This window comes from Salminus brasiliensis, chromosome 11 (genome assembly GCF_030463535.1).
Source record: "Salminus brasiliensis chromosome 11, fSalBra1.hap2, whole genome shotgun sequence".
In the NCBI taxonomy this organism is placed as follows: domain Eukaryota; kingdom Metazoa; phylum Chordata; class Actinopteri; order Characiformes; family Bryconidae; genus Salminus; species Salminus brasiliensis.
In genome coordinates, this window is record NC_132888.1 from 2,636,980 (window position 1) to 2,662,929 (window position 25,950).

The window sequence follows — 25,950 nt, forward strand, 5'->3', positions numbered from 1 at the left end:
AAAAAAGCTTCTTTACGGATCCAAAAATGGCTCTTCTAGACCATCGCTCAAAGAACCCTTTGAGGCACCTTTATTTCTAATCGTGTAGTGGAAGTAGTTGCCAGAGTGTTAGAGGGTAGGCGGTTGCTATGGTATCTCATGTGGTTGCTAGGGTTTTGCTATGCAGTTGCTATGGAATTTCAGCTGAACACATGCCAATTCGGACTCACATCTCCACCAATAGACTTCTTATTGGTGGAGATATGAGACTTCTTAATGACCAATAGACTTCTTAACTTTCAATGGAAGTCAATGTAAACGATTTTGGAGCATTTCTATTGGTCGGTTCATCATAAAAGAGTCTCATACAATGTAGCTCAGCTTCACATCATGGAGAAAAGTGAAACACGTTTATGCAAATATGGAGTTTGAGAGTTTTGCTATGCATCATTGATCTATATAAATATGTCCAGCTGAGTTCAGTAAGGCATACAGTAAAGCCTGTGTTTGCTCTGTCATTGGGTGGGGAGGTGAGGTTTCTGAGGAGCCAAATCAAACGTCACGGGTCAGCTCCGGCCTGCGGGCCACACTTAGGCAGCCGGGATCTAGCCTGACACATGGCTGTTTTTTAAAACGAGCTGGTCTTGCTGGAGTTCCCCGCGGTGGTTTGTGGTCAGCCTGGTCTGTTTATTTTCTCCTAGTGCTCTTGTGTGGCGGCTCATCCTTAATGTAAGAGCGAGAGCTAAATATTAACCCTCAGTCCTACGTTGCTCAAAGCCGTAGATGTTCTTAGGGCGGTACATGTTTTCCACAGCCTTAAAATTCCATTAAAAACAATGTTAACAAAATGCCTCAGCAGTGCAGTAATCCAGCCTTCCACAGCCTTCCACAGCTCCTCCCCCAACGGCCGCATAGATTTTATATATAGAACTCCACACTGTGACACTTCTTCTAAAAAATGCATTCAGCTACTTTAAGTTGCTGACAGAGATGTGCAAATGCACACACACATAGCTTGTCTAGCAACTGTAGAGAAATAGGGACTGCCAATAGAATAGGATCCTCTGGAGAAGCTATTGGCTCCATGCTGCCTAATGCCAGGCGTGGGCTAGTAGAGGGGTATAGAGCCCCCCAGCATTGAGGAGTAGCATTCAGCTATTTTAAGCTGCTGACAGAGATGTGCAAATGCACACACACATAGCTTGTCTAGCAACTGTAGAGAAATAGGGACTGCCAATAGAATAGGATCCTCTGGAGAAGCTATTGGCTCCATGCTGCCTAATGCCAGGCGTGGGCTAGTAGAGGGGTATAGAGCCCACCAGCATTGAGGAGCTGTGGAGCAGTGGAAGAACAGTGGTGGTGATCGTCGTCCAACATCCTGACCTCACTAACAACACTCTTGTCGCTGAAGGCAGTCAAATCCAGTAGAGACAGTTACTCCAACAGAAGCAGGATCAGCTCTTTTTAATACTCTTGATTTCAGAAGAAATGATGAATGAGCAGGTGTCCCAATACTTTTGTGTTATAAATATCCTAGACTAGCCTGAAAAAGAGGGTGTGGTGTTTAAATAAAGGTTGCTCGATTCCTTCAGGGTGATATGCAGTACGTGAGCAGCTGGGCCTCGGCCTACAGGACTGTAGATGCGATGTGTTCATTAGCAGAAAGCTTACATAGGAACATACTGCATGTAACACAATTCCCATTTGGGCCTTATGTCCGATGTGTCCAAAAGGACTCATTTCCGTCCTGACGTGGTGTTTGAAACCACTCGCTCTCACCCTGCTGAAGGCCCGTCCTCTCGTCCATCCAGATGTGGAGAGGGAGAGAGACTGTTGTTCTGCTTTTCTCTAAATCAGAAATGCGTCTCGCCCTGACGCAGCTCCTCGAGAGCTATGTGGAAGGATTCATATTTTCCACCCTGCGTGTCCAGGACATTTACAGTTGGCGTCAGGATATCAGTTGGTCAGAGAGGAGGCACTTTGAAGTGTTTGTGGTATCGGCACATCTGCAGGCAAGATGTGTGCTGCATGTAGGGAGGGGTGAGTATGGGAGGGGGCCTTTTGGGCTTTGCCTGTCTTCCCCCACATCATGTGACAATGAACAACATTCCTTAACTCTTTCTGGAGCGGCTGCATTGCGAAACCCTCTCCCGGCGTCATAAATCTGCACGCAGGCGGCACGATCGTCTGCGCTGCGGAGTTTGTTTCCCATCTCCTGAATAATGATGTACTTGGCTGAGATGCCTATAAGGCCCTGGGGGGTGGCGATGGTTAGCAGCCCCTGATTATTTTCAGAAGGTTCTGCTGCAGGTTATGGAGGGGAGCTTCCTGCTAAGCCGCACGGCCTTCTCGGATTTCAACTGCACTCACAAAAGACGGCCCCGGAGTCTTAAAAATAAAGGATCCCGAATGGTTCCTGGCTTGGACGCAGCGTTCTAGGATTTTTTCTTCATATTTATGTTTTTAAGCTTCAAAATTAGCTTCTGATCTGATCTTCTGATCTAGCAAAAGCTGTTTTTCTTCATTTATATTAATACGACTCCTCACTTTTGTAATTTCACAAATATCAATACACAATATTCAGAGGTTCTAGACACTTAACCCAATCACTCGAACCCCCGTCTCTCAGCAGTGAGAGAGTTCTACTGCAGAAGCTCCAGATCTCATCAGAACAGATAAAGCAGGTGAACATAAATCCAGTAAAAAGAGAAACAAGAGCTTCTCATTCTGAAGAAAGAAAGTAGTGAGATCTTGTCGGTGAGCTAGTCTGAAGAACAGAGCTCGGTTCCTCCAGGGTTCTCCTGGACGCCCCCCAGTCCAGCCAGCACAGCGTGGAGGATGTGTTCAATCAACTCCATCATCATCATCATCATCAGCAGCAGCAGCTCACCTGATTTACCAGCATTAAGCCCTGATTTACCACCAAACCAGGTGTTGATCTGAGGAGAACTCTAAATAATACTAGACTCCATGAGGAGAACTTTGGAGATGTTCTAATGATGAACACAGTGATGGAGAACCTCCACAACTTTCTGTAGTAGTGATATTATTAGTGTTTATTCAAATATCAGTGATTTACTGAGCAGATAAACACTTACTGCCCAGGTAAGCAGACGTAGAGCCTATATCATGACAATTCTTTAAAAGTAAGGATGATTAATAATTTTTACTTTATAAGTATTAGGTTACTGATACGTGCAGTTGTATGTGTCAAAAACAATGATTATAGATTTTTACGCCCTTCTCTGGCCTGGAAACAAAGTCATTAAAGTGTCTTTAAGACACTTTGCTTAAATGTTAAAGAGAAATTCAGGTTAGAATTAGGTTTTTTTTGTTATGGAAGAATGACTAAAGCTGTTGTTTGGGACCTTAATCCACACAATTATCACTAGTGGACCTCAAGAGGAAATAAAATTACAAGAAAATGTAATATCTAAAATTTAATTTAATCCAGGGAACCAAAACTGGCTCTTCTCTGGCATCGGGAAGAAGGAACATCTTATTTTGAAGACTGCAGCACAGTTCCACAAATATAATAGTTATAGTAGTATGCCATATATAATACCCCGACACACTGATGGAAACTTTTGAAGAGTCCAAATGTCCATTCGCAGATCATTCTGGCCTTTTATCTGCACTCTGCTGTCAGAAACAGGAATGCCTCGCCTGCAGGTAATAAAAAGCACATACATAAACCATGAGCCGAGGTCAGAGGACTACAAAAGTGCAGTGACCCCTCAGTTAATGGCCTTAGGCATTCAATAATAGCAGTGAAACACGTCTCAGAAGACAGAAATCATAACTGTATTCCAACTGCATTATACTTGTTATTGTTTCTGACAAGTCACTAACGGATGCTGACAAACGTGCAGATCTGTTCAGTCGTCTCTAATAGTCCTGCGTAGGTGGTTTCTGCCTTATATCCACTGATATAAGGTAAAATAGGCAACAGCCTTTGTTAGAGCCGCTGCCTCTGTTTTTAGCTACGCTAGCTTTGCTTTACCCCATGTTTACAGAGACCAGAGAGACGTACAGTGTCCAGAACCACATAAACATTAGTGGACACGTCCACACGGTTTGAGAGTGTCACACCTTTTTGGCAATGGCAGAAAACTCTTGTGGAGTCCCCAAGCTGACTCCACTTTCCAAGAGTTAAAAGACTGGTGGGAGTCCACATAAACTTTATCCTGTAGCCTACTGTTCACACCAGTTAACCTCAGGAGAGAGCAAAGGTGTCAAAAGTATTCACACTCATTCCTCAGGTAGAAGTGAGTGGAGATACTAGGTTTTAAAAGACTTCTATAGAAGCTGAAGTATCAACTGAAGCTTTTTCCTCCAGTAAAAGTGTAAAAGTACTGGTTTCAGAACGACTTCAAGTAAAAGTAAAAGTAATGGAAGGAAAACAAAGACTGAAAGCTTAGGCCGCGCCACAGGGGTCTATAGTGCACTGCCCCCCCCCTCCCCTCCCCAAAACCCCATTTCTCTAAAAGTCATAATGAGGAGAATGATCTATTAAAATGTTGATGTTAAAAATGTTGGGCTGCACTAGGCTCCTGTTTCAGCTGCAGATCTGCCCATTGAAAATGAAGCATTACAGTAATATCAGCTCTATTAAAGGAGCGTCTCTGTGCTCTACTGAGCATTAACATGAGCTTCATGGAGGAAAATATGAGGAGTCGTTGTCTAGAAGTTTAGTAAAGCTGCAGAAAGTCAGACTTCAGAGGCGTGTGATCAATAAGCTTTATTGGAATGTAAATGTGGGGCTCAGTCGGGACGTTTCACTGCAGCTCTCTTGAGTCTCTGCCACGGACACAGTCTTCATACTAGACTACAGACGTCTGCTGTGAGCTCGCTGGAGAGTGACGGGACGTGTGCAGGTGTGATGGATCTCTTATAAACCAATAGGGAGTCAGAATGGTGTATGTTTATACTTCTCATCCAATCAGGATCAGACTCACAGGATTTATCTGGAGAGGGTTTTTATTGATGACGAGCCGGAATGAAAACTAAGGGAAATGAAATAGGAGGAACGAGGCTGTTTTTAAAATGTAAGGAGGAGAAAGTTCAGATAATTGGGGGAAAATGTAAGAAGTAGAAGTAAAAAGTCAGTAAAGTTTAGATAACAGACATTTCTACTGAAGTAATGAAGTATTTGGACACCTCTGGAAAAGAGGAACTACGGCATTGGTGATTGTGAACTCTTGGCTCTGAAGCTTGCTTTTGAGGAATGGAAACACTGGCTCGAAGTGGCCAAGCATCCCTTTTTGGTCCTTGCTGACCATAAAAACCATGAATATCTACGTTTGGTCAAAAGAATGACCTCCTGTCAGGCTCACTGGTCCCTCTTTTGGTCTCAGTTTCAGTTCACCATTCCAGATCGTCCAGAGTAATACTCGTAATACTGAGCTGACTCTCTTTCCCGCATCTGTGATACTGTACCGGTAGAAATTCATCCCCTCGTCTTGTAGAGACAGGCTAATTTCCTAGGCCCATTCCTCCCTTACCTCCTGTCATCCTGGTGGGATTTGAATGTACCAGGTGCTAGAACATGCTTTCAGATATACATCGTTAGTCACTTCTAGCTCAGTCAGTTCTCAGCATAAAACCCCCACACCCTGCCAGCTGAGAACCTGCCACTGCCACCCTCAGTTCCCTTGTACCCCTGGTCCAATCTCATAGCTGATTTGTCACAGACTTACCTGAGTCACAAGCTTACACTATTATTCTTTGGTATACCAGTGGACATAGCATCAGATAGAGGTGCCCAATTTACTTCCCAGATGTGGAGAGCATTTACTGCCAGTCTAACTTCCGGTCCCCATCCTTAAATTAGGTCAATTTCTTCAACGAAGAATCAGTATGATTGGTTGCCATAGGCCATAGGCCTTTTGATTCCTCAGATGTCCTAGAGGTCAATGGATGGATGCGGAGGAGTGAACAAGTGTGGGAGGCCACTCATCAGCACCGGTCCTGCACCATCAGAAATGGCAGGTCAACCGACATCACAGTGATGCCCCTCCTGCACTTCAGGTGACGGGGTCTGGTTGTCAACCAGGCACACTACTGGATAAAATCAATGACGTTGGACTTGTCTGCTCAATATCATGTATCTCGGCCCCTTCGTATCTCCTTGCTGTAACCTGAAGCACTTGGCATGGCTTTGCCTGATGCCACTCCGCCTGGTTGTTCTTGAGGGCACGTCTGTAGATGCTGTCTGAGTGTGCTGGATTCCAGACAGACTTGGAGAGTTCTCCAATATTTAGTGGATTGGAAGGGATATGGACCTGAGGAACACTTCTGGGTTCCCGGCCTCCAAGGTGTTGGATGCTGGTGGATGACTTCCATAGACGTCACCTGTCTCGTCCAGCCCCATGGCCGAGAGGTCATCCCAGGTGTCGATTGCTGTATCCATCGGCTTTTCGTCTGTCTGGCTTATCCTCTGTCCGCCCTGACCTTGGTAGAGGTCGTTCTAGGAAGGGAACCCAAGTCCAGCACCACATCAGTGTGGGTCCTGAGATGCTCCTGGTTGTGGGGGCATTGGTCAATACAGTTGGCCTTGTCTCTTTGCTGGGCCAGACCACCTAAACCAATCAGAGACTGTTCCCTCGTTCTCGTTCACCGTAATACTGAACTGTCTCACCTCTCAATTCCTACTTTGCCAACTTTCCGTTGCTTACTGAGCGTGTGCTGATCTCTGCCTGTCTAGTAATTCGCTGATTCTTGGTTTTTGCCCCTTTTGGTTCGTTTGCTCGGTTGTTTGTTTCTCTGGTTTGGACTCTGGCTCGTTTCTTGGTTTCTGTCTTTGCTTAGCCCATGTCTGCCCTGTTGGCTCAGATTTTTGAGCTTTGTTGGTTTATATCACTGTTAGTCTCACTTAAGCTCCTTGTATCTTTTGGGGATCTAAAAAATTCAGTGTTGCTTCTACAGTCCTGATTAACAAGGACTGATTAACAGCTTAGAGGTTGGTTGCCCTTCCTCACTTAGGGTGCTGGAAATGACTGGAGGACACCCTAAGCTTTATCCTTGGAGGTTTTATTATTTTGGACAGGATTAATCGACAGCTTAGAGGTTGGTCCCTCATTCTCACTTTGAGAAGCCTAACTGGGTCCCAATAACGACACATGTTAGCCCATGCCCACCTGAAACCCACCTTGTACCCACCTAGCCCACGTTCCACCCGTGTAAGCCCCATATGACCATATTGGGTGGGCAGCTAGTCTATCAAACTCAAATGAGCTCACATGCCATATTGGTCAATAGTTACGATGGTTTTCCCCTGATGGCGAGTTTTTTAAGCACCAGCTGCAAAAGAAAGATATGTTTAGAACTACAACATTTTCCAGCAGGGGAGTAAAAAGTAAATGGATGTGCAGTTAAAGCTTTGCCTCCTAATTCCATCCAAATTTGGAAAATCAATTTGAATTAGCTGAACAGTAAAATCCCTAAATATAGCAGCGCTTGTTTTGCTTAAAGCATCTACTGTAAAAGCAAGCAATTATGCAGGCGTGTAAATGTAGGTCAGCAGCAGTAGGATTGGATCTCTGGCACCACGCTGATCCCACAGTCTGACACTTTAAAGAGCCGCATGAAAGTGTCCTCAACTCAATTACAACCAAACCACGGGACAGAGACTTAATCAACAGTTTAGTCTGCAATAACCATAACAGCCACACCGCAAGCCATTTTCACATTTCATTAATAACAACTGCTCTGCCAAGATATTCTCCCGTTTCCATAAACTCCAGCACACTGCGGCCTTTCTCTCACAGACAGCGGCGGAGCCATTTGTAACCATTATTAAAGTCATATTTCACGGCTTTGTACATAAATCACTCTGAAATGTTCCAAATTAGCTGGATTACTGTTGTAGTGTACATCTCAGCGCCGCCGCTGCGAGTGGTAAAATGCTCTGACGTGTCAGAGGACGGGTTGCAGTGCCGGCCTGGGACTGAAATCAGCTAGAGCAAATGACTGTACACAGCAGTGTCTGTAGAAAACATGGACAGTGCAGCGTCTCTCAAAAGTGAAGCAGTATGCAGTATCACGTGTAGCTCCGCCCCATATCCCCATATCTCATCTTTCCATCTCCAGCGTCTCCAAACTCCAGCAGTTAGTCTCCCTGCCCATTTTTAATATCCACCCAGAAATCAGTTTCTAACCCCTACTCTGCTCTATCGTAAGAAGGTGGGGCTACACTTAAGTACAATTAAGTGATTGACAGACAGACAGCTTTGGCTGGAGGAGGCCGGTCGTCTGCAGCAGGACCTGCATGGCGCCCCCTTTCTGTTCAGTACTTGGAGGAGCTGAACTGTAGAGGAACTTACATGAGCTGCACTTTTACTGGTGGAGCGTCCGTCCACTTACCGACAAACTGGGAATCCAGGGGGAAATCCGCTCTGCTTCTGCTTTTGCTGAAAGCTCAGTGAAGACGGTCTGGGACACTGAGGCTTAGTCTGGGAGAAGGGGGCGAGTCTACTAAATGAGTAGGTGAGTCTGGTCTCTACATGGCAGACAGTTTTGGCTTTTTTTCTATAGAACAGAGGGGAGCAGAACCACAGCATCCATGTTTTGTACAGTCATTGGTAACAGGGTGCTCTGATGATACTGACATCAATGGAGGTGCATGGCTTAACCAATAATTTCAGTTAAAAATCAAGTCTATATATTCCCCTCCTTACTTGGACTGTAATCTATCAGCCAAGTTAAAAGTTGCTTCTTTTGTTTTTCACTGGAGCTACAAGGCTAATGTAGCTAACAACGGATGCTTGCAGCTTCTACGTTAGCATCCTCACCTCAATCTCACAATGTAGGACATGGGGCCCTATCGTACACCCTGCGCAAGGTGTGTTGCAATGCTCGTTGCTATCTTCCACCCCACCAACAGTCTATTTGCTGGTTTAAACAGCAGCACTGCTTGTGAATCTCTACGCTGATGGGCGTGGTGGTCTGGAAATGAGGGGTGTTCAGGTCAGTTTCTGGAGTATTGCTGTGCATCTCAGCAGAGGAAAACACAGCAGGAGCTCCACTGACTGAAAACAGCCTAGACAGATGTTCGTTCGTCAACAGTCAGACGTCCGTTGCTGTCTCAGCAGTGAATTGTCAACACAGGCGCGTGCAGCCCGACGCTCGTACACCCCCCCACGCTTTACACCACTGAAATAGCAACCCGCCAAGGTCAGTCTGACCGCACCTGGCTCTTAAAGGAAGCGGCGAGAGACACACTGACTGGTTTATTACTGCACGCTACGCCCAAAACAAACACACATGATTCATTAAGAGACTCAGTACATGAGTTTTAGGAGTTTAGGAGTTTCGAGCCGAGCAAGACGAACTTTTCCTGCCGTTACGATAGCAAAGACACACCAACACGCCCCCTAAATCAAGCTGCACGGTGGACGACTGTTGACAGCTCACCAAAAGATTGCTAAAATGGGGACGACCATGCTCACTTTTCCATTAGTGTTGGATACAAACAGAACTTGGCCCTGTCTTTAACCAACACTGCAGCACCCAAGGAGCTCAAGAGCCCAACAGTGGCAGCTTGCCGAGCCTGGGTATTGAACCCATAACCCTGTCATCAACAGCCTGGAGCTCTACCACTGCCCCTGAGGGTTGTGCAGTAGAGATTGCTGAACACCTCCACCCTGTGTGAGGAGGGTGTGTGATCATTTAGTCGTGTAGCTTATTTAGCAGGTAGCTTAGCTAGCTTTAGTAGTGTTTTTCTGAACACTGCTAATGCTAGCGAGTCTACCTGATGCTTAGCAGCAACAGTGTTGTAACTGGTTCTAGATAGCTTTAGTTTTAGTGCAGGAGGAAACTTCTACTACTATTATTAAGTAGAAACAATTTGCGCTGCTAAAAAAAAGCTGAGTTTTAAAAGATGATTTTATTTATGATGGTGTGTCATAAAAATGATTCAACAGCTCCAACGACACAAACAAATTCATTTAACACAGCAAGTTAACATAAAAATTATATTTGACATTAATTTAAATCTGCGAAATCAGATGACGCTCGCCTGGCTTCAGCGATCAACAGACATCACAGGCAAAGTAGTTGGGGTGGGCAGTGGTGGCCCAGCAGCTAGAGCTCTGGGTTATTGATGACAGGGGTTGTGGGTTCGATACCCAGACTCGGCAAGTTGCCACTGTTGGGCCCTTGAGCAAGAGCCTTTGGGCCCTTCACCCTCTCTACTGTGTGCGTGCTCACTTTGGGCAACTTTCAGAGCAAGTATGTATGGTGACTCATCATAAAATGATGCGCCACAGCGCCACCTGCAGGTGTGGAGTGTATGCAACAGACAAAACTAGACCACTGAAAGTATGCAAGCTTGTAAACTCGCAAAAGCAAATTTGGCTTTGTGCAATGCTCGCAAATCTCATTTTGCCGCAAGTATGCTGAGAACTTTTTAAAAATGAATAAAGAAAATTTGCCTTTTTTAAACATGACGCCCCTGTTTGGTCTGTCCTCCAGCTCAAAACTGAAAAAGCAGACCAGTCTTGGCTGATCGGCTGCGTTCGGGAGAAGGGCGAAACTGAGATTTTTGGCTGAAGCATCACTTCAACCTGAGCTTAACGTCAGACCTGCTAATGTCCCCTGAGCCCTCCAAATCCAGCATGGCACAGTTTCAAGAGCTGATCCGAGCGCAGGCCCGGCCTGACTCACTCTGAGAAATGAAAACATTTAATTATGGGAGTAAACGGGTTTCGGGGAAGACGATGACTAACATGTGTGAGACATTGTGGCCCATTATAGTGTAGTATATCTGGTAAAGGTCAGTGGGCTGAATCCATGGGAAGTCATGTGGAGGGTATCCTGAGATAGACTCGTGTTGGGCTCCGTAAGACCACACATGAAGAGTAATTGTTGTTTACGGCGTGGCTTTCATTGGGGAGCTGTCTTCTCTGAGACAGGCATTCACAACATGGGAATAGTTGATTTTTACAACATGCTGAAGGTCAAATCTTAAATTGCTAGTCGGCAATTATAGAAGAATAGGTTCTACAATCCTCAACGTACCATCATTTCAAAGTAGGGTGAGATGTGATGCCACAGAAGAGGCGCTTCTGCGTTGTTTATGGAGCTTTGTGGTGGTCGTTTTTGCTTTGAGAAGGTTTTGGCCTTAAATGTTGTGGGGTTTTTTTGCAATCCATGCAAAATAATCCCAGACGAAAAGAACACCGCCTGTTCTAGATAACCTCACCCAGTCAGAGCTGTGGTTCTACAGTGGAGGTGAAGGGAAGTAGACGTCTGAAGCTCTAATAATAAAATCTCCTCACAGAAAGTTCTTCACCTAATGGTGATGAAGACGCTGCCTGATGCCTGAGACACTGTTCTACCAGAGTTCTGAGAAGAGCTCGGCTCTAGAACCTGCTTTTAGAACCAGATCATTAAAATGGTGGAGGGATACATGCTGCAGGGTGTAGTGCGGCTACAGAAAGTAGTCCCTAAAGAGAACTGGATTAGTGGAGATTCTCTATTCACTATTTTACCCTCATCATCATCATTATCATCATCATTTCATATAAAACTCAGAAGACTCGTGTTGTAGCTTCACAGGTGGGTTTGGATGGGAAATAATATATGGGCTGTATCTCTGTTGTAGTCACGGCGACCGACAGCTGGTTCCCTTCACCACCAATGTAAAGAAATCAGAGTGGGTCAGTTTCTCTACCATTATTTATTTGGGATCAAACACACTCTGAATGAGTTATTCAGAAATTTTGGAAAATTGGTGGACTTCCCCTTTAATGTGTTTATGTGTTTGATCTGTAAATTGAAGACTTTGCTGCTAAGCTTTGTCGCCCCCTCTGGCACAAATGTAAACTGTCTTATACTGAAGAGTACTGAAGATCTGTAATTCTGTACCTATAAAATACCTGTGATTCTACAGTTGTATGGTTATATATAGATTGTACAGTTGCAGAAGTTTGGGTACCCCTGGTCAAATGGCATGTATTGTTGAGGATGTTTTAAGTGTAAATTAGACTCTACAGCTCTACAGAGACACACTTCTGCACATTTCAGTAGACAAAACTGGATAACTATATTCATCATTAGTGTTGGACACAAAATTTGGTCTCTAACCCATCCGTGCAGTGAACACACACATACAAATACACACACTAGTGTTATATGTTAAACATAGGCTACGTGTGTCGGATTTAGAAAATAAATAGAAATGGTGTCTAAAATATGCAGAAAAATGTCCTGTAAAAATTATGTTCACTTATTTACACTTAAAAAAATCAACAAATTAGACCAGGCTTGTGTTTACCTTTGCATAAGAGACTGTAAGCAATGGATCAAACTTAATTCTTAGTAATTTTGTAGATTTTCACATTTTTACAAAAATAAAAAGTCTGTTGGGAATGAAGGAATTGCAGTTAGCGTCGCTTCCGCTCCTGATTCCCAGCAGAAAACACGAACACCATGCTCAGGCCTAGAGCAGCTCCAGAGGAACCGGTCCTGAGACTGTCCTGAGTGGGCCTTTAACTGCTCGGTCAGAATGTAAAACACGGCTTCAAAGCCTCAGATGGGGCCGTTTTCATTTCCACCGGCTCTGAAATGGCCTCGCAGCGCTTTGTCTGGTTGGAATCGAGCAAGCTGTGTTCCTGTATATTAAATCTGACAAAGTTGGAGGAGCGCCAGAGCGGGATAGAGAAACATTGTCTGAGGGAGGCAACAATGGAGCCCCTCTTCTATCTGTCGTCCCATCTGAAAACAATTTCTCCCAGCAGCGTGGGTTCGTGATTGGTTACTGGAAAATGCTTATGATCCCATTCCTGAAAGACATGCTCTTTTTTTATCCTTGGGGTTGGACGAGAGAGGGAGAGAGAGAAAGAGAGGTCAGAAAGGTCAGTGGGATGTTTTAGAGGATGATGAAGGACAAATTAGCTGGCTCAGACATGCCAGCACAGATCAATTACACTTTTGGACCAAACTTCCTTGAGCATGAGGGTGACCTTCCAAACACTCAGTGTACACACTGCAAAACACACCATAGCTTAGCAACACATTAAAGCAGCGTTATGCGAGAATTGGTATTTTGTGCTCATAGGGAGCTACTGCAGTAAATGTGGGCGCCCCCTTATGGACAGCTGTATACATGCTTTTCTGGACAAGCTGAGTGCTCCCGAAGCTTGATATGAAGGTGGAGAAGCATGTGGACTGTAGAGGTGGTAGAGTAACACTACAGGATTCTACACTAATATGACTCTATGGGTTCTGCAGCGTTACACAGCAGTTCTGGAGAGAGGTTCTCCTCCTGCAGCTCCACCACCAAACCTCCATATAGTGCAGTAGTAGCAGCAGCGCTCCGGCCCAGAGTGGGAATGACGGAGACGCCGTTCTCCACCTGTTCTAGTCAGTGGAGCATCAGCATGCTAGATAAAATCCCTCAAAGCAAATAATAATTAATAATAATGCACATATAGACTAGATTTAAGATGTTTTCACTTGCTTAGATACACTATATAGACAAAAGTATTGGGACACCTGCTCAATCAATGTTTCTTCTGCTTTTGTGGGAGTAACTGTCTCTACTGTCCAGAGAAGAGGAAGGCTTTCTACAAGGCTTCCTTCTCAGAGCTCTGGTAGAACAGTGCCTCAGGCATCAGGCAGTATCTTCATCACCATTAGGTGGAAGAACTTTCTGTGAGGGAACAGAGCTTTTAGAAGTTCAGAGGTTCAGACGTCTGGTCCAATTCACCACCACTGTGAACAGTTCTGGCCCACCTTCTGGAACCCTTTCCTTTAACTAGCCCTGGGGTTCACCAGGGGTTTGCTCGGGCCAGAACATTGGAGAACATTTTGCAGGTAACCTGATCACGCTGAAGACACACACACACACACACATACACACTCATCAGGCTGGACATGAATGCCTCAGAGCAGTCCCACCAAACCCTGGGTCCACACTCACTGACCGACTTGTCAGGGAAGTATTCCTTGGTGTTCCTGCTCTCACGGTTAAATTACACTGTGATGATTCATTTGGGTCGGTATGTTTTCAGTAGACCCGCTGTCTGATACAGAGGGTGATATAATCTCCAGAGTGAGGTGATGGGGGAATTCCTATCTGAGAGTCAGATCTGAACTGAGCCTGTAAAAGCTGTTTTTCCATAGAGAGTCCAGTCACAGTGCTGACAGACTACTTACACAGGGCTGACGCACAGGACAGCTCTACAGGCGGTCTTTAGCACTGTAGTCCACGGGCTCGTGCTGTTACCTGCTCTAACACACCTGGTTTAACTTTCTGGAGGGACTTGATCATTAGCTAGTGCAACACAGACCAGTGCAGGGCAGGTGGACTACATGCGTGGGGGCGAGGGAAGAGAGGCCACTGCTTTAGGTCATAGTCAGTAGTCAGCCAATAATTTAATGTTATTTGTTATGACTTACTGTGACTATTACACGTTCACTATGTGGACAAAAGTATCGGGACACCTGCTTATTCATTGTTTTTTCTTTCTGAAGGATTTATCAAATAAATTGATTCTGCTTTCGTTGCAGTAACTGTCTCAACTGTCCAGGAAAGGAGAAGGCTTTCTACTAGATTTTGGAGGAGCATTGCTGTGAGGATTTGATTGTATTCAGCTAAAAAAGTGTTAAGTTAGGTCAGGATGTTGCATGATGAGGATGATGATGATCACCACCCAACCTCATCATCTCCAGTTCCCCAACTCATCCCATCCAAAAGTATTGGATGTGGCACCATCCATCATTCCAGAGAACACATGCTGGTGGCATCGAACTTCACCAGACCAGCTGCCACCCACCAGTCCGACCACCAGGCTCCCCCACCACCCGTGTCAGACCAGCTGCACACCCTCCTACCACTGCTACCTGCCTAATGACCATGTTCAAGTCTACAGGGTCTCTTAACTATCTGCCACTATTAATATCACCACCATTAACCATCATTACTCTGATTATATTAGTTATACTAATTAACCCAACAGTTCTTAGGAGATCAGAGGAGATCTGATGGGTCGGGTCCCACTTGTGAGTCCTGGTTCCTCCCCAGGTCTCTTCCTCCCGCTCACTGGGGGTCTTGGGTTTCTTCATGTCTTCTAATGTTGTTGATTTCTTGCCTTTCACTGATTACTGATCCTGTAAAGCTGCTTTGTGCATGATCTGTACCCCTCTACTAGCCCACGCCTGGCATTAGGCAGCATGGTGCCAATGGGTTCATATATATCTGCTCCAGAGAGTCCTATTTATTCTATTGCCAGTACATCTCCAGACTAGGGACTAGACAAGCTGTATAAGAGTGCATTTGCACTCTTAGCAGTGAAAAGTAGCTGAATGCATTCCTTAGCAGGGGTGTCCATCCTCTGCTAGACATCTCTTGGAGTGGTTGGTGTGGCGCAACAGATAACACCACTACCTGCCGCTGAGCTACCTCACCATGTGGGAGACTGGGGTTCGATTCCCGGTCTGGGTGACTATGCTGCGCTACACCAATAACAGTCCTTGGGCAAGACTCCTAACACTACATTGGCCCACCTCTGTAATACCAGTAACCTTGTAAGTCGCTCTGGTGAAGAGTGTCTGCTAAATGCCGTAAATGTAAATGTGTCCACAAACATTTGGACACCTAGCTATTGTATTTAAGGGTGTACTAATCGTGCATGTGGAAGAATACTTTGTAAAAAAAAAAAGTATATAAAAACATATAAAACTCTGAACCCTGGGTGTGTAAACTTTTGCACACGACTGTAGAAGGTTAGCCAGTGGCCAGTGCTAACTCAGGCACCGTGCCTCTCCTCCTAAGCGACAGATGGCGCTGTTACGGAGCTGCGCGGTGCTGCAGTGTGAGCGAGCAGGGCGGATTAGAGGGGGGCAGTGCGCTGTTGTGAATGACTGGGGCGAATAGCATCCTCTTTATGATCGGATTTAAGAGCTACTGAATAATATCAGACAGAGAAAATCATATGAACGGGATAAACCATGCAGGCGGACGATGCTCAGTACCTGAAACGGTAACGATTATTATTACTATCATCAGCTGAGACTGAGATTCATCCATCCCACAACACACAGCATATATAAACATCACCTTTAATATCAATACAACCCTCTTTAATCAGATTTACAGCGAGGATATTCGATTTAATGTCTAAACTACTGATCAGGGTTGTGTTTGTTGTAGCTGGCGATCTCTCTGACATGTGAGCGGACATCCTGCGCTGGTCTCCCAGTGGCCCAGACCCACATTAAACCCAAATCTGCACCAAAACCTCTTTCAGCTGTGTTCTACCATCACAGTTACAGTTTAGTCCCACATTAGGCTTAATCCACATCCAGACCACCGGCTGTGTGAGCTGAGCTGGTGTGTGTGTGTGGAGATGTAGGTCAGGTAGGTCAGAATCAGCTGGACCACTCTGCTGGGCGTGGGCTCCTGTACCCTTCACTGGCTCAGTGTGGGGCTGCTGTAGGTCACTGGGGATGATCACAGCTCATACTGCTGTAGTATGATGTTTCTGTTCAACAAAATAAGCCCGAAATATAATAACAGGGGCGATGTGACTAGATTTAGTGCTACTGGGATAAATTGCAGAGCAGATCAGTGTTTTTTTAATTTGACATTTGATGTTTTATGCTGTATTGTCCACTCGTGACTGACCGGCCTTTTCTGTTTCGGATTTGTCATATTTAGGAAGGTGAAGCCCGGGAATATAGACGTGCACCCCACTGAGAAAGCCATAGTGGTCCACTATGAGGTGGAGGCGTCCATTCTGGGCGAGAAAGGAGGTGCTGTACACGAGGAGAGGAAGGAGTGTCAAAAGATGTGAGCTTTGATCTTTTTTGTATATAAGTGTTGCACTTCTGTCACTTTCATGATGAACGGACCAATAGAAATGCTCCAAAAAGATCTTTTTTCTTTGATGTCCATCGGAGGTTAGGAAGTCTGTTTGCCATTGTGGAGATTTGACGTATGGCGTACTGGAATACCATAGCAACCGCATGGCGAATTCCTAGCAACCACACTGAACACCAAAGCAATACCCTACCAACTGCATGAGATGCCATAGCAACCACCTCCCAACACTCTGGCAATCATTTACATTAGTGGCATTTAGCGGAGGCTTGTCCAGGTCTTGTCCAGGTTACTTGTATTACAGAGGCGGGTCAATGCAGTCTTAGGAGTCTTGCCCAAGGACTTGTATTGGTGTAGCGCAGCATAGCCACCCAGACCGGGAATCGGACCCTGGTATACACCCCCACATGGTGTAATAGCTCACTGGCAGCTAGTGGTTTTATCTGTTGCACCACACCAACCACGCTACTTGGTCTACACTAGAGATGCACCGATCCATATTTTTCTGGTCCGATACAGATCCCGATACATAAACTTTGCATATCGGCCGATACCCGATACCGATCCGATATAAATGAGCCCAATTTCTTGGGCCCAGTTTATTGGTCACTAAAATTAACAACCGTGCTGGACCTCGGCACAGTGCTGTCTGGGCTCAGGACTTTTATTCTGAAATTTGAAGTCTGTGAGACTAAAGAGGAGCGAGCAGCCCCTCCCTTCTCAGTTCTCCTTATATGGAAGCGAGCTGGATTCCTTGCTGATAATTGATGATGGGTTGAGGGGACCATTCTGGTCAGATTGGGGGAGTCCTGATGTTTGCTGTGATCTGTGTATGATGTCTGTAGGTTACTCTGATCTGATTCTGGGTTATGAAGCCTAGAATCGGGTTCCGTAAAAATGGATCGGTCCCTTGGATCAGACTAATTATTCATTACCCGATCCAGCTGATTTTGTTAGTATCGGGCCGATATCCGATCCTAGTATCGGATCGGTGCGTCCCTACTCTACACAATAAATGTTCTACATATCTGTTTATCCCGGTTAGTCCTTAAGTTGACCTGTGCATGTTTTCTGTACTCCCTCAGTATCCGACTGAAAAGTCTAAACGCCAGCACTGATGTGGCCTCCCTGGCCAGGAAGGTGGTGGAGGAATGCAAGCTCATCCACCCCTCCAAACTGGCCGAGGTGGAGCATCTGCTCTTCTACCTGCAGAACCGGAAGAAACCCAACAGTCGAGGTATTCAAAGTGAGGATAGTGTACTACAGCTCCATGACTCCATGAGTAGGAGCTGTTGGGAGCCGACAACATCTGTTGATGTTGATCATTGTTGTCTCTCTCTCTCTCTCTCTCTCTCTCTCTCTTTCTCTCTCTCTCTCACCAGCAGAGAAGGAGGAGAAGAAGCTGGTGAAGCCCAGAGAGCTCACTCCATTTGAAGGGATGGAGGTAAAGGATCCTCAAATGATAGAGAATCATACTAATATTAATCATATTCTTAATCACCTGATAGATGCACTCTATGGACAAAAGTATTTGGACACCTGCTCATTCGTTGTTTCTCCTGAAATCAAGCCTATTTAAAAGAGCTGACCCTGCTTTTGATGGAGTAACTCTCCTTACTGTCCAGGGAAGAAGGTGAATTCATTCATTTAGGGTCCACAAGTATTAGATACCGATTGTCTAACTGTACCCGAAAGTCATATAGCGCCCCCCTGAGGTAGTGAAACTAGTAAAGAAATCGATCATCGCGATCCTTTCATCCAAAAAGCTGTGATGTGTTTGGTGTAGCTCATGACCACGGATGCTCTTCCAGCGCGGAAGCTGATTAATTGGCTCTGTTTCAGATCGACGAGGAGGCCAACATTAATAAGATCGATGAGTATGTGGAGCTGCTGTACGAGAACATCCCAGAGAAGATCAGAGGCTCCACCCTCATCCTGCACCTCGCCCGGAACCCAGACAACCTGGAGGAGCTGCTGCAGAACGGTAGAGGAGGGAGACAGGGGGAGGCTTTGCTGGAGCTGGGATGGGATTTGTTTTATAAGATGTAAATCAGAAAATATATTTCTTAAAAATCAGAAATTAAAACTTAAGACTAAGAGTAGAGTCTGAAGGATTGAGGCCGTGTTAAAAATCTGGGGTGTTTTTTTTTTGTTTGTTTTTTTTTTTGTTTTTTTAACCCTGATAATATACATCTATCATTATTTATTATTATTATTATTATTATTATTATTATTATTATATTTTCTATCTGAAAACGTTTTGACAGGAGTAAATTATGACATGGGAGGCCACGCCCTGAACTCCTCCCACTCAGCCATATACTTCCTACCCTCTGCCTTCCCGTCTCCTCCCCCTTTTCACCTTTTCTCACCTCCAGCAGGGGGGCTTCGGTTTCACGTATTCACCTACAAGCACTACCAAACTCCAGCCCAAAAGCCCCCTGAGTTCACCTCCCCGATACAGACATTAAAGGCATGGGACACACTGGCAACATAAGGGTTTTAGAAGTAAAATAAAGGAGAAATTATCGTTGTTTGCTCTATTTGTAGTTTAATATTTAAATGTGAGCAGTGGTCCGATCTGCTCGTCAGAGACTTTTACACAATCCTGCCGAGTCCCTGCAGCTCGAGTGCACGCTGTCGTTAAATCAGAAGTGACACACTCCACCAAATACTGAGAAATTTAGAAATTCCTGTTCAAATTTCAGAGGTTTTGCCTTTCCCTCGAATTCTTATGCTGATTTATATTACTTTTATTTCTGTAAAAAAAATAATAATGAAGAATGAAAGTAGTCTCTGACCTCTTTCTGGTTTTCCTTTGTGGTTTTACTCCTGGAATGAAGGACCAATTAAAATAACAAAGTTAAAAAAATGAACTAAATAAATAGAAAGAGTCAATAAAAACAAAGATATTTAAATTAAAGTATTGTGGGAAGTAAACTGTATTCTGTATTAAATAAAAAAATACTAATTTATTCATTATTAAATTAAAAAAATACAATATAATTAACAATAATCTGTAATCAAATGTAAAAAGGAAAACATAAAAATAAATAACACTGATGGTAAATAAAAATAACTGAATACTAAGACCATAAACAGTGTCCATATTTATCCTGATCCTGTTAAGGGATCAGTTTGCAGTTTGGAACGAATAATCTTAAATCTGAACTTCATCATTATGTCATATAAACACACTGCGGTTGATGAATATGGCAAAATAAAATAAAGAAAATTCAGTATAAATGCAGAAATATGGATGTTTTTAAACTTTTGGACAATTTGTGTGTGCTGAACCTACAGAAACTGCTCTTGGAGCTCTGGCCAGAGTCCTAAGAGAAGACTGGAAGCAGAGTGTGGAGTTAGCCACCACGATCATCTACGTCTTCTTCTGCTTCTCCAGGCACGTATCTCTGTCTCAACTGTTCTAATATTGTACATAGTTACATAGAGTTTGTAAACTGGTAGTAAATGATAGTTAATATAGCCTGATAGTGTAAAGCCTGTCTACCTGAATCATCTGACACTCACCTTAAATTCATAAAAACAGACAAAAGCATCCTGTCACAGTCAGACAGTCGGTCGAAAGTTTGGTGGAGGAGGGATAATGCTGTGGGGTTGTTTGGCAGGGGCGGGCCTGTAGGCCCCTTACTTCTATGACCAGATTCTCTGATCATAGTGACAGCGCCTTATTCTGCTGGACCGCTCGGGCTCACATGTTCCTGTGGCTTTTGTAGAGAAGCTTGGGGTTAAGAACCTTTCACAGGGACACATATATATCCCATGTGTCCAAATGTTTGTGGACACCCCTTCTAATGAATGCATTCAGCTACTTTAAGTTGCTCCCATTGCTGACACAGATGTTCATCGCTTGACTAGTCCCTGTAAAGAATAGAATAGGACTCTCTGGAGCAGATGGACATTAATCTATTGGCTTCATGCTGCCTAATGCCAGGCGTGGGCTAGGGGGGGTATAAAGCCCCCCAGCATTGAGGAGCTGTGAAGTAGTGGAAGAACTGTGTTCTCTGGAATGATGGATGGTACTCCATCCAGTACCTCCAACAAAGGCAGGATAAACTCTTTTAAATTTTTTTTTTAACACTCTTGATTTCAGGTGCAGGTGTCCCAATACTTTTGTCCAGTGTATGTATGTTTAATGTGTGTGGGCTAGAGGGGTATAAAGCCCCCCAGCATTTAGCTGTGGAGCAGTAAAACTATCTTCTGTGAAATAATGGATGGTGCTTCATCCAATACTTTTGGGACGAGTTAGGGGGGGATGAGGTGTGGTGGTGATCATCATGGCCGTTCAACATCCTGACCTCACTACCACTCTTGTTGCTGAATGCAGTCAAATTCTCACAGCAGTGCTCCTCCAAAATCTAGTAGAAAGCCTTTTTCTCCAACAAAAGCAGAATAAACTCTTTTTAATACCCTTGATTTCAGAAAAAGCAATGAATAAGCAGGTGTCCCAATACTTTTGTCCAGATGATGTATGCGCTGACATCCTAGCCATGATCCCATTTGGTCACCTGAGTCAAACTCTGTCGTTCTCAGCTGCTACTAGCAAATGGAAAAAGACAGTTTCTCAAATTGTGGGCTTAGTAGGGCACAGCCGACGATGACACGTGAGCTGATGATCAGGTTGAAGCTTTTGTAAATCAGTAAAGTCGTTAAAGTGCAGCGCTCCAGCAGTCATGACTGAAATCACTGATATGAGGTTGCATGAACAAGACCTTCTGATTGATCACTTCACAACTCCCCCTCAGTCACTTCCCAGCCGATCTCATGTTGGAAATCTCTGGAAGGCTTATCTCCTCTGCTCCATGTGTCACTATGTGTTTCCTATGCTAGTGTTGATGCTTGTCGGTGGACGTAAAGTGCAGTCTGACAGCCTGCTGTACTGCAGCTCGTGGAAATGGCTGGATGTCAAAACACACTTTGGCGCGGATTCCTGAGATTATCGTTCTAGCAAGGCAGCTGACAGCAGTGATTTGAGATGTGTCTGTACTGTAGTCCATGTTTCTAGATAACAGCAGTGTCGGAAAACACATAAGCAAGTTAGCACCATGCTAATAGGTCTGCATACAGTAAACGCTCAGCCATAACATTAGATCAGCTCTGTTTACTATACAGCAGCACTGTGTCGTTCTCTAACTCCAGACTGTCTCCATCCGATCCTCTGCAGACTCTGTTATCAGCCTCCTCTTCTCACCCTGTTTGTTCCTCAATGCTCAGGACCCCACAGGACGGACCACCACAGAGCAGACTGTAGTATTTTTTGGGTGGTGGGTCAGCATTCTCAGCACTGCAGTGACACTGACTGACCTGGTGGTGGCGAGTTAGTGTGTTAGTAGTGTGTGTTGGGCTGGTGGTACGAGTAGATCAGGCATAGCAGTGCTGCTGGAGTGCTGAGAATAGTTCACCAACCAGGAACGTCCTGTGGGAACTGATGAAGGACTCAAGGATGACCGACACAAACCAGCTGTGCAGCAGCAGATCAGAGAGCTTCTGTCTCTGCCTTCACCTTCATCTACAAGCTGGAGGGTCTAATAGAGAGTGGACAGTGAGTGGACAGACACAGTGTTTAAGCACTCCAGCAGCACTGCTGTGCCTGATTCGCTCAACACACTACTAACACACTCGCCACCACCAGGTCAGTCAGTGTCACTGCAGTCAGTGCTGAGAATGCTGACCCACCACCCAAAATATACTACAGTCTGCTCTGTGGTGGTCCATCCTGTGGGGTCCTGAGCACTGAGGAACAAACAGGGTGAGAGGAGGAGGCTGAGAACAGAGTCTGCAGAGGATCAGATGGAGACCGCGTGGAGGTCGGTGGAGGACGCGTGATGCTGATCTTGTGTTTATTTTGCAGCTTCTCTCAGTTCCACGGGCTGATCACGCACTATAAAATCGGGGCTCTGTCTATGAACATCATTGAGCATGAACTGAAGAGATATGACCTGTGGCAGGATGAGCTGGAGAAGAAGAGCAAGGCTTATATCCTTACTGCGATCTGTCTGTCTGTCTGTCTGTCTGTCTGACTCTAACTGCCTGTCTGACTCTGACTGTCTGTCTGACTGTCTGACTGGAGCCCAACAACAATAGTCTAATAGGCCCATATTTAAAGGGGGAGTCTACTGAGCTTTTAATATTCCTGCATAATTCAGTGGTTAAGATGTAAACAGTCTTTCTGAGTGGGGGGGTTTGGGGGGTTTTGGGGGGTTTGGTGTGAAAATGAGCTTCACTGTAGAGAAACTGACCCACTCTGATTTCTTTACAGTGGTGGTGAATGAAACCAGGGGTCTGTCTCCATGACTACAACACCAATTTAGCCCACATTTTATTTCCTATCCAAGCCCACCAGTGAAGCTACACATGTCTTGTGGGGTTTATATGGGATCATGATGATGATGATGATGATGATGGTAAAATAATGACAAATAAGAACAAATTAGATGTGGACACCCTGTCTGTATCCCTCCACCATTAATGAGGTTTAGAGCCGAACTCTTCTCAGAACTCTGGTAGAACAGTGTCTCAGGCATCAGGCAGCGTCTTCATCACCATTAGGTGAAGAACTTTCTGTGAGGAGCTTTAAGAAGTCTTTAGAGATCTGATTCTGTTCTCCACCACTGTGAACTGTAACACTGTTTAAGTTACATTTAAGGCCTTTGGCAAGTGCTCTTTAACAGAGCGACTTATAAAAGTGCTGTTTACTCTGGAAAATACCCTTAGCTAGTTTGGTGCAGATCGGGTTTTTGACCATTGCTTCAAGTACGGAGGGGCTGGTCCAGTCTTTGCTTTGTAGGCCAGCGTCAGGGTTCTATGTTCTGTAATATTATTATTATTATTATTATTATTATATTGCTATGTACAATTATATCACAAGAAAAGCATCAGCCAACCCATAACATGAAGGCCATTTCAAGTCTAGGATGACTAGCCACATTCACAACCCTCCTCATCCTCACAATGCAGCTAGAGAGTTGTCCTTAACTGTTCCTTACGTGATGAAGATCCAGACAACCAGACTCTGCGGAAGGATCATGAGAAAGCCTATAAGAAATACCAGACCCTTCTGGTGAAGCAGGAGCAGCTCCTGAGAGGTATTCAGCTATTTCTGACTTTTAGTAGAGGAGTTACATTGTGGTAAAATACCATACTTTCACTATAGTACAGTTTCAGCTCTTTTAATTGAGTTAGACTGAGATACAGTACCATACTTTCACTATAGTACAGTTTCTGCTCTTTAATTGAGTTAGATTGGGATACAGTACCATACTTTCACTATAGTACAGTTTCAGCTCTTTAATTGACTTAGATTGGGATACAGTACCATACTTTCACTATAGTACAGTTTCAGCTCTTTAATTGAGTTAGATTGGGATACAGTACCATACTTTCACTATAGCACAGTTTCAGCTCTTTAATTGAGTTAGATTGGGATACAGTACCATACTTTTACTATAGTACAGTTTCTGCTCTTTTAATTGAGTTAGATTGGGATACAGTACCATACTTTCACTATAGTACAGTTTCTGCTCTTTATTTGAGTTATTTTGGGATACAGTACCATACTTTCACTATAGTACAGGTTCAGCTCTTTAATTGAGTTAGATTGGGATACAGTACCATACTTTCACTATAGTACAGTTTCAGCTCTTTAATTGAGTTATATGGGGATACAGCACCATACTTTCACTATAGTACAGTTTCAGCTCTTTAATTGAGTTATATGGGGATACAGCACCATACTTTCACTATAGTACAGTTTCAGCTCTTTAATTGAGTTAGATTAGGATACAGTACCATACTTTCACTATAGTACAGGTTCAGCTCTTTAATTGAGTTAGATTGGGATACAGTACCATACTTTCACTATAGTACAGTTTCAGCTCTTTAATTGAGTTATATGGGGATACAGCACCATACTTTCACTATAGTACAGTTTCAGCTCTTTTAACTGAGTTAGATTGGGGTACAGTACCATACTTTCACTATAGTACAGTTTCTGCTCTTTAATTGAGTTAGATTGGGGTACAGTACCATACTTTCACTATAGTACAGTTTCAGCTCTTTTAATTGAGTTAGATTGAGATACAGTACCATACTTTCACTATAGTACAGTTTCAGCTCTTTAATTGAGTTATATGGGGATACAGCACCATACTTTCACTATAGTACAGTTTCAGCTCTTTAATTGAGTTATATGGGGATACAGCACCATACTTTCACTATAGTACAGTTTCAGCTCTTTTAACTGAGTTAGATTGGGGTACAGTACCATACTTTCACTATAGTACAGTTTCAGCTCTTTTAATTGAGTTAGATTGAGATACAGTACCATACTTTCACTATAGTACAGTTTCAGCTCTTTAATTGAGTTAGATTGGGGTACAGTACCATACTTTCACTATAGTACAGTTTCAGCTCTTTAATTGAGTTAGATTGGGGTACAGTACCATACTTTCACTATAGTACAGTTTCAGCTCTTTTAATTGAGTTAGATTGAGATACAGTACCATACTTTCACTATAGTACAGTTTCTGCTCTTTAATTGAGTTAGATTGGGATACAGTACCATACTTTCACTATAGTACAGTTTCAGCTCTTTTAATTGAGTTAGATTGGAATACAGTACCATACTTTCACTATAGTACAGTTTCAGCTCTTTTCATTGAGTTGAATTGAGTGGAATTGAGTGATACTTGGAGATTCACACTGTGAATTGGGCCTCACACTGTGCTCCTGCTGTTCCAGTGGCTCTGTATCTGTTGCTGAATTTGGCTGAGGATACACGGACAGAGCTAAAGATGAGAAATAAAAACATTGTTCATCTGCTGGTGAAGACGCTGGATCGGGACAACGAGGAGCTGCTGGTGCTGGTGGTCTCCTTCCTCAAAAAGCTCAGCATATTCCTGGAGAACAAAAACGACATGGTGAGTCCCCCCCATATACAGCTTGTATAATCTCCATAGAGAAACACTGACTAATAGACCAGGACTCTCTGGAGCACCACGCCCAATACCAAGCATGGAGTAGCGCCCCCTTGAGTAGCAGCTTTCTTACATACTCTTGCTTCTTTACATTGTGTCAACATTTACAATGAATGGACCAATGGAAATGCCCTAAAATGAATGGAATGG

At 44.2% G+C, this 25,950-nt stretch overlaps 1 protein-coding gene across 3 annotated transcripts in view; it reads left to right on the forward strand.

Moving 5' to 3' along the window:
* Positions 1–15,810: 15,810 nt before the first annotated feature.
* The window catches only part of kifap3b (kinesin-associated protein 3b), a 37,210-nt gene continuing 27,070 nt past the window's right edge, over positions 15,811–25,950 (forward strand). For 2 of the 3 annotated variants that reach the window (XM_072691403.1, XM_072691404.1), the window contains exons 1-9: positions 15,811–15,965; positions 16,643–16,774; positions 17,890–18,041; positions 18,187–18,248; positions 18,647–18,788; positions 20,108–20,207; positions 22,677–22,801; positions 23,812–23,910; positions 25,565–25,743. In XM_072691403.1, coding sequence (XP_072547504.1) covers positions 15,934–15,965; positions 16,643–16,774; positions 17,890–18,041; positions 18,187–18,248; positions 18,647–18,788; positions 20,108–20,207; positions 22,677–22,801; positions 23,812–23,910; positions 25,565–25,743 — 1,023 coding nt within the window. In that variant the 5' untranslated portion in view covers positions 15,811–15,933. The remainder of the gene's footprint in view (positions 15,966–16,642; positions 16,775–17,889; positions 18,042–18,186; positions 18,249–18,646; positions 18,789–20,107; positions 20,208–22,676; positions 22,802–23,811; positions 23,911–25,564; positions 25,744–25,950) is intronic. The other variant, XM_072691405.1, reaches the window with a different exon arrangement.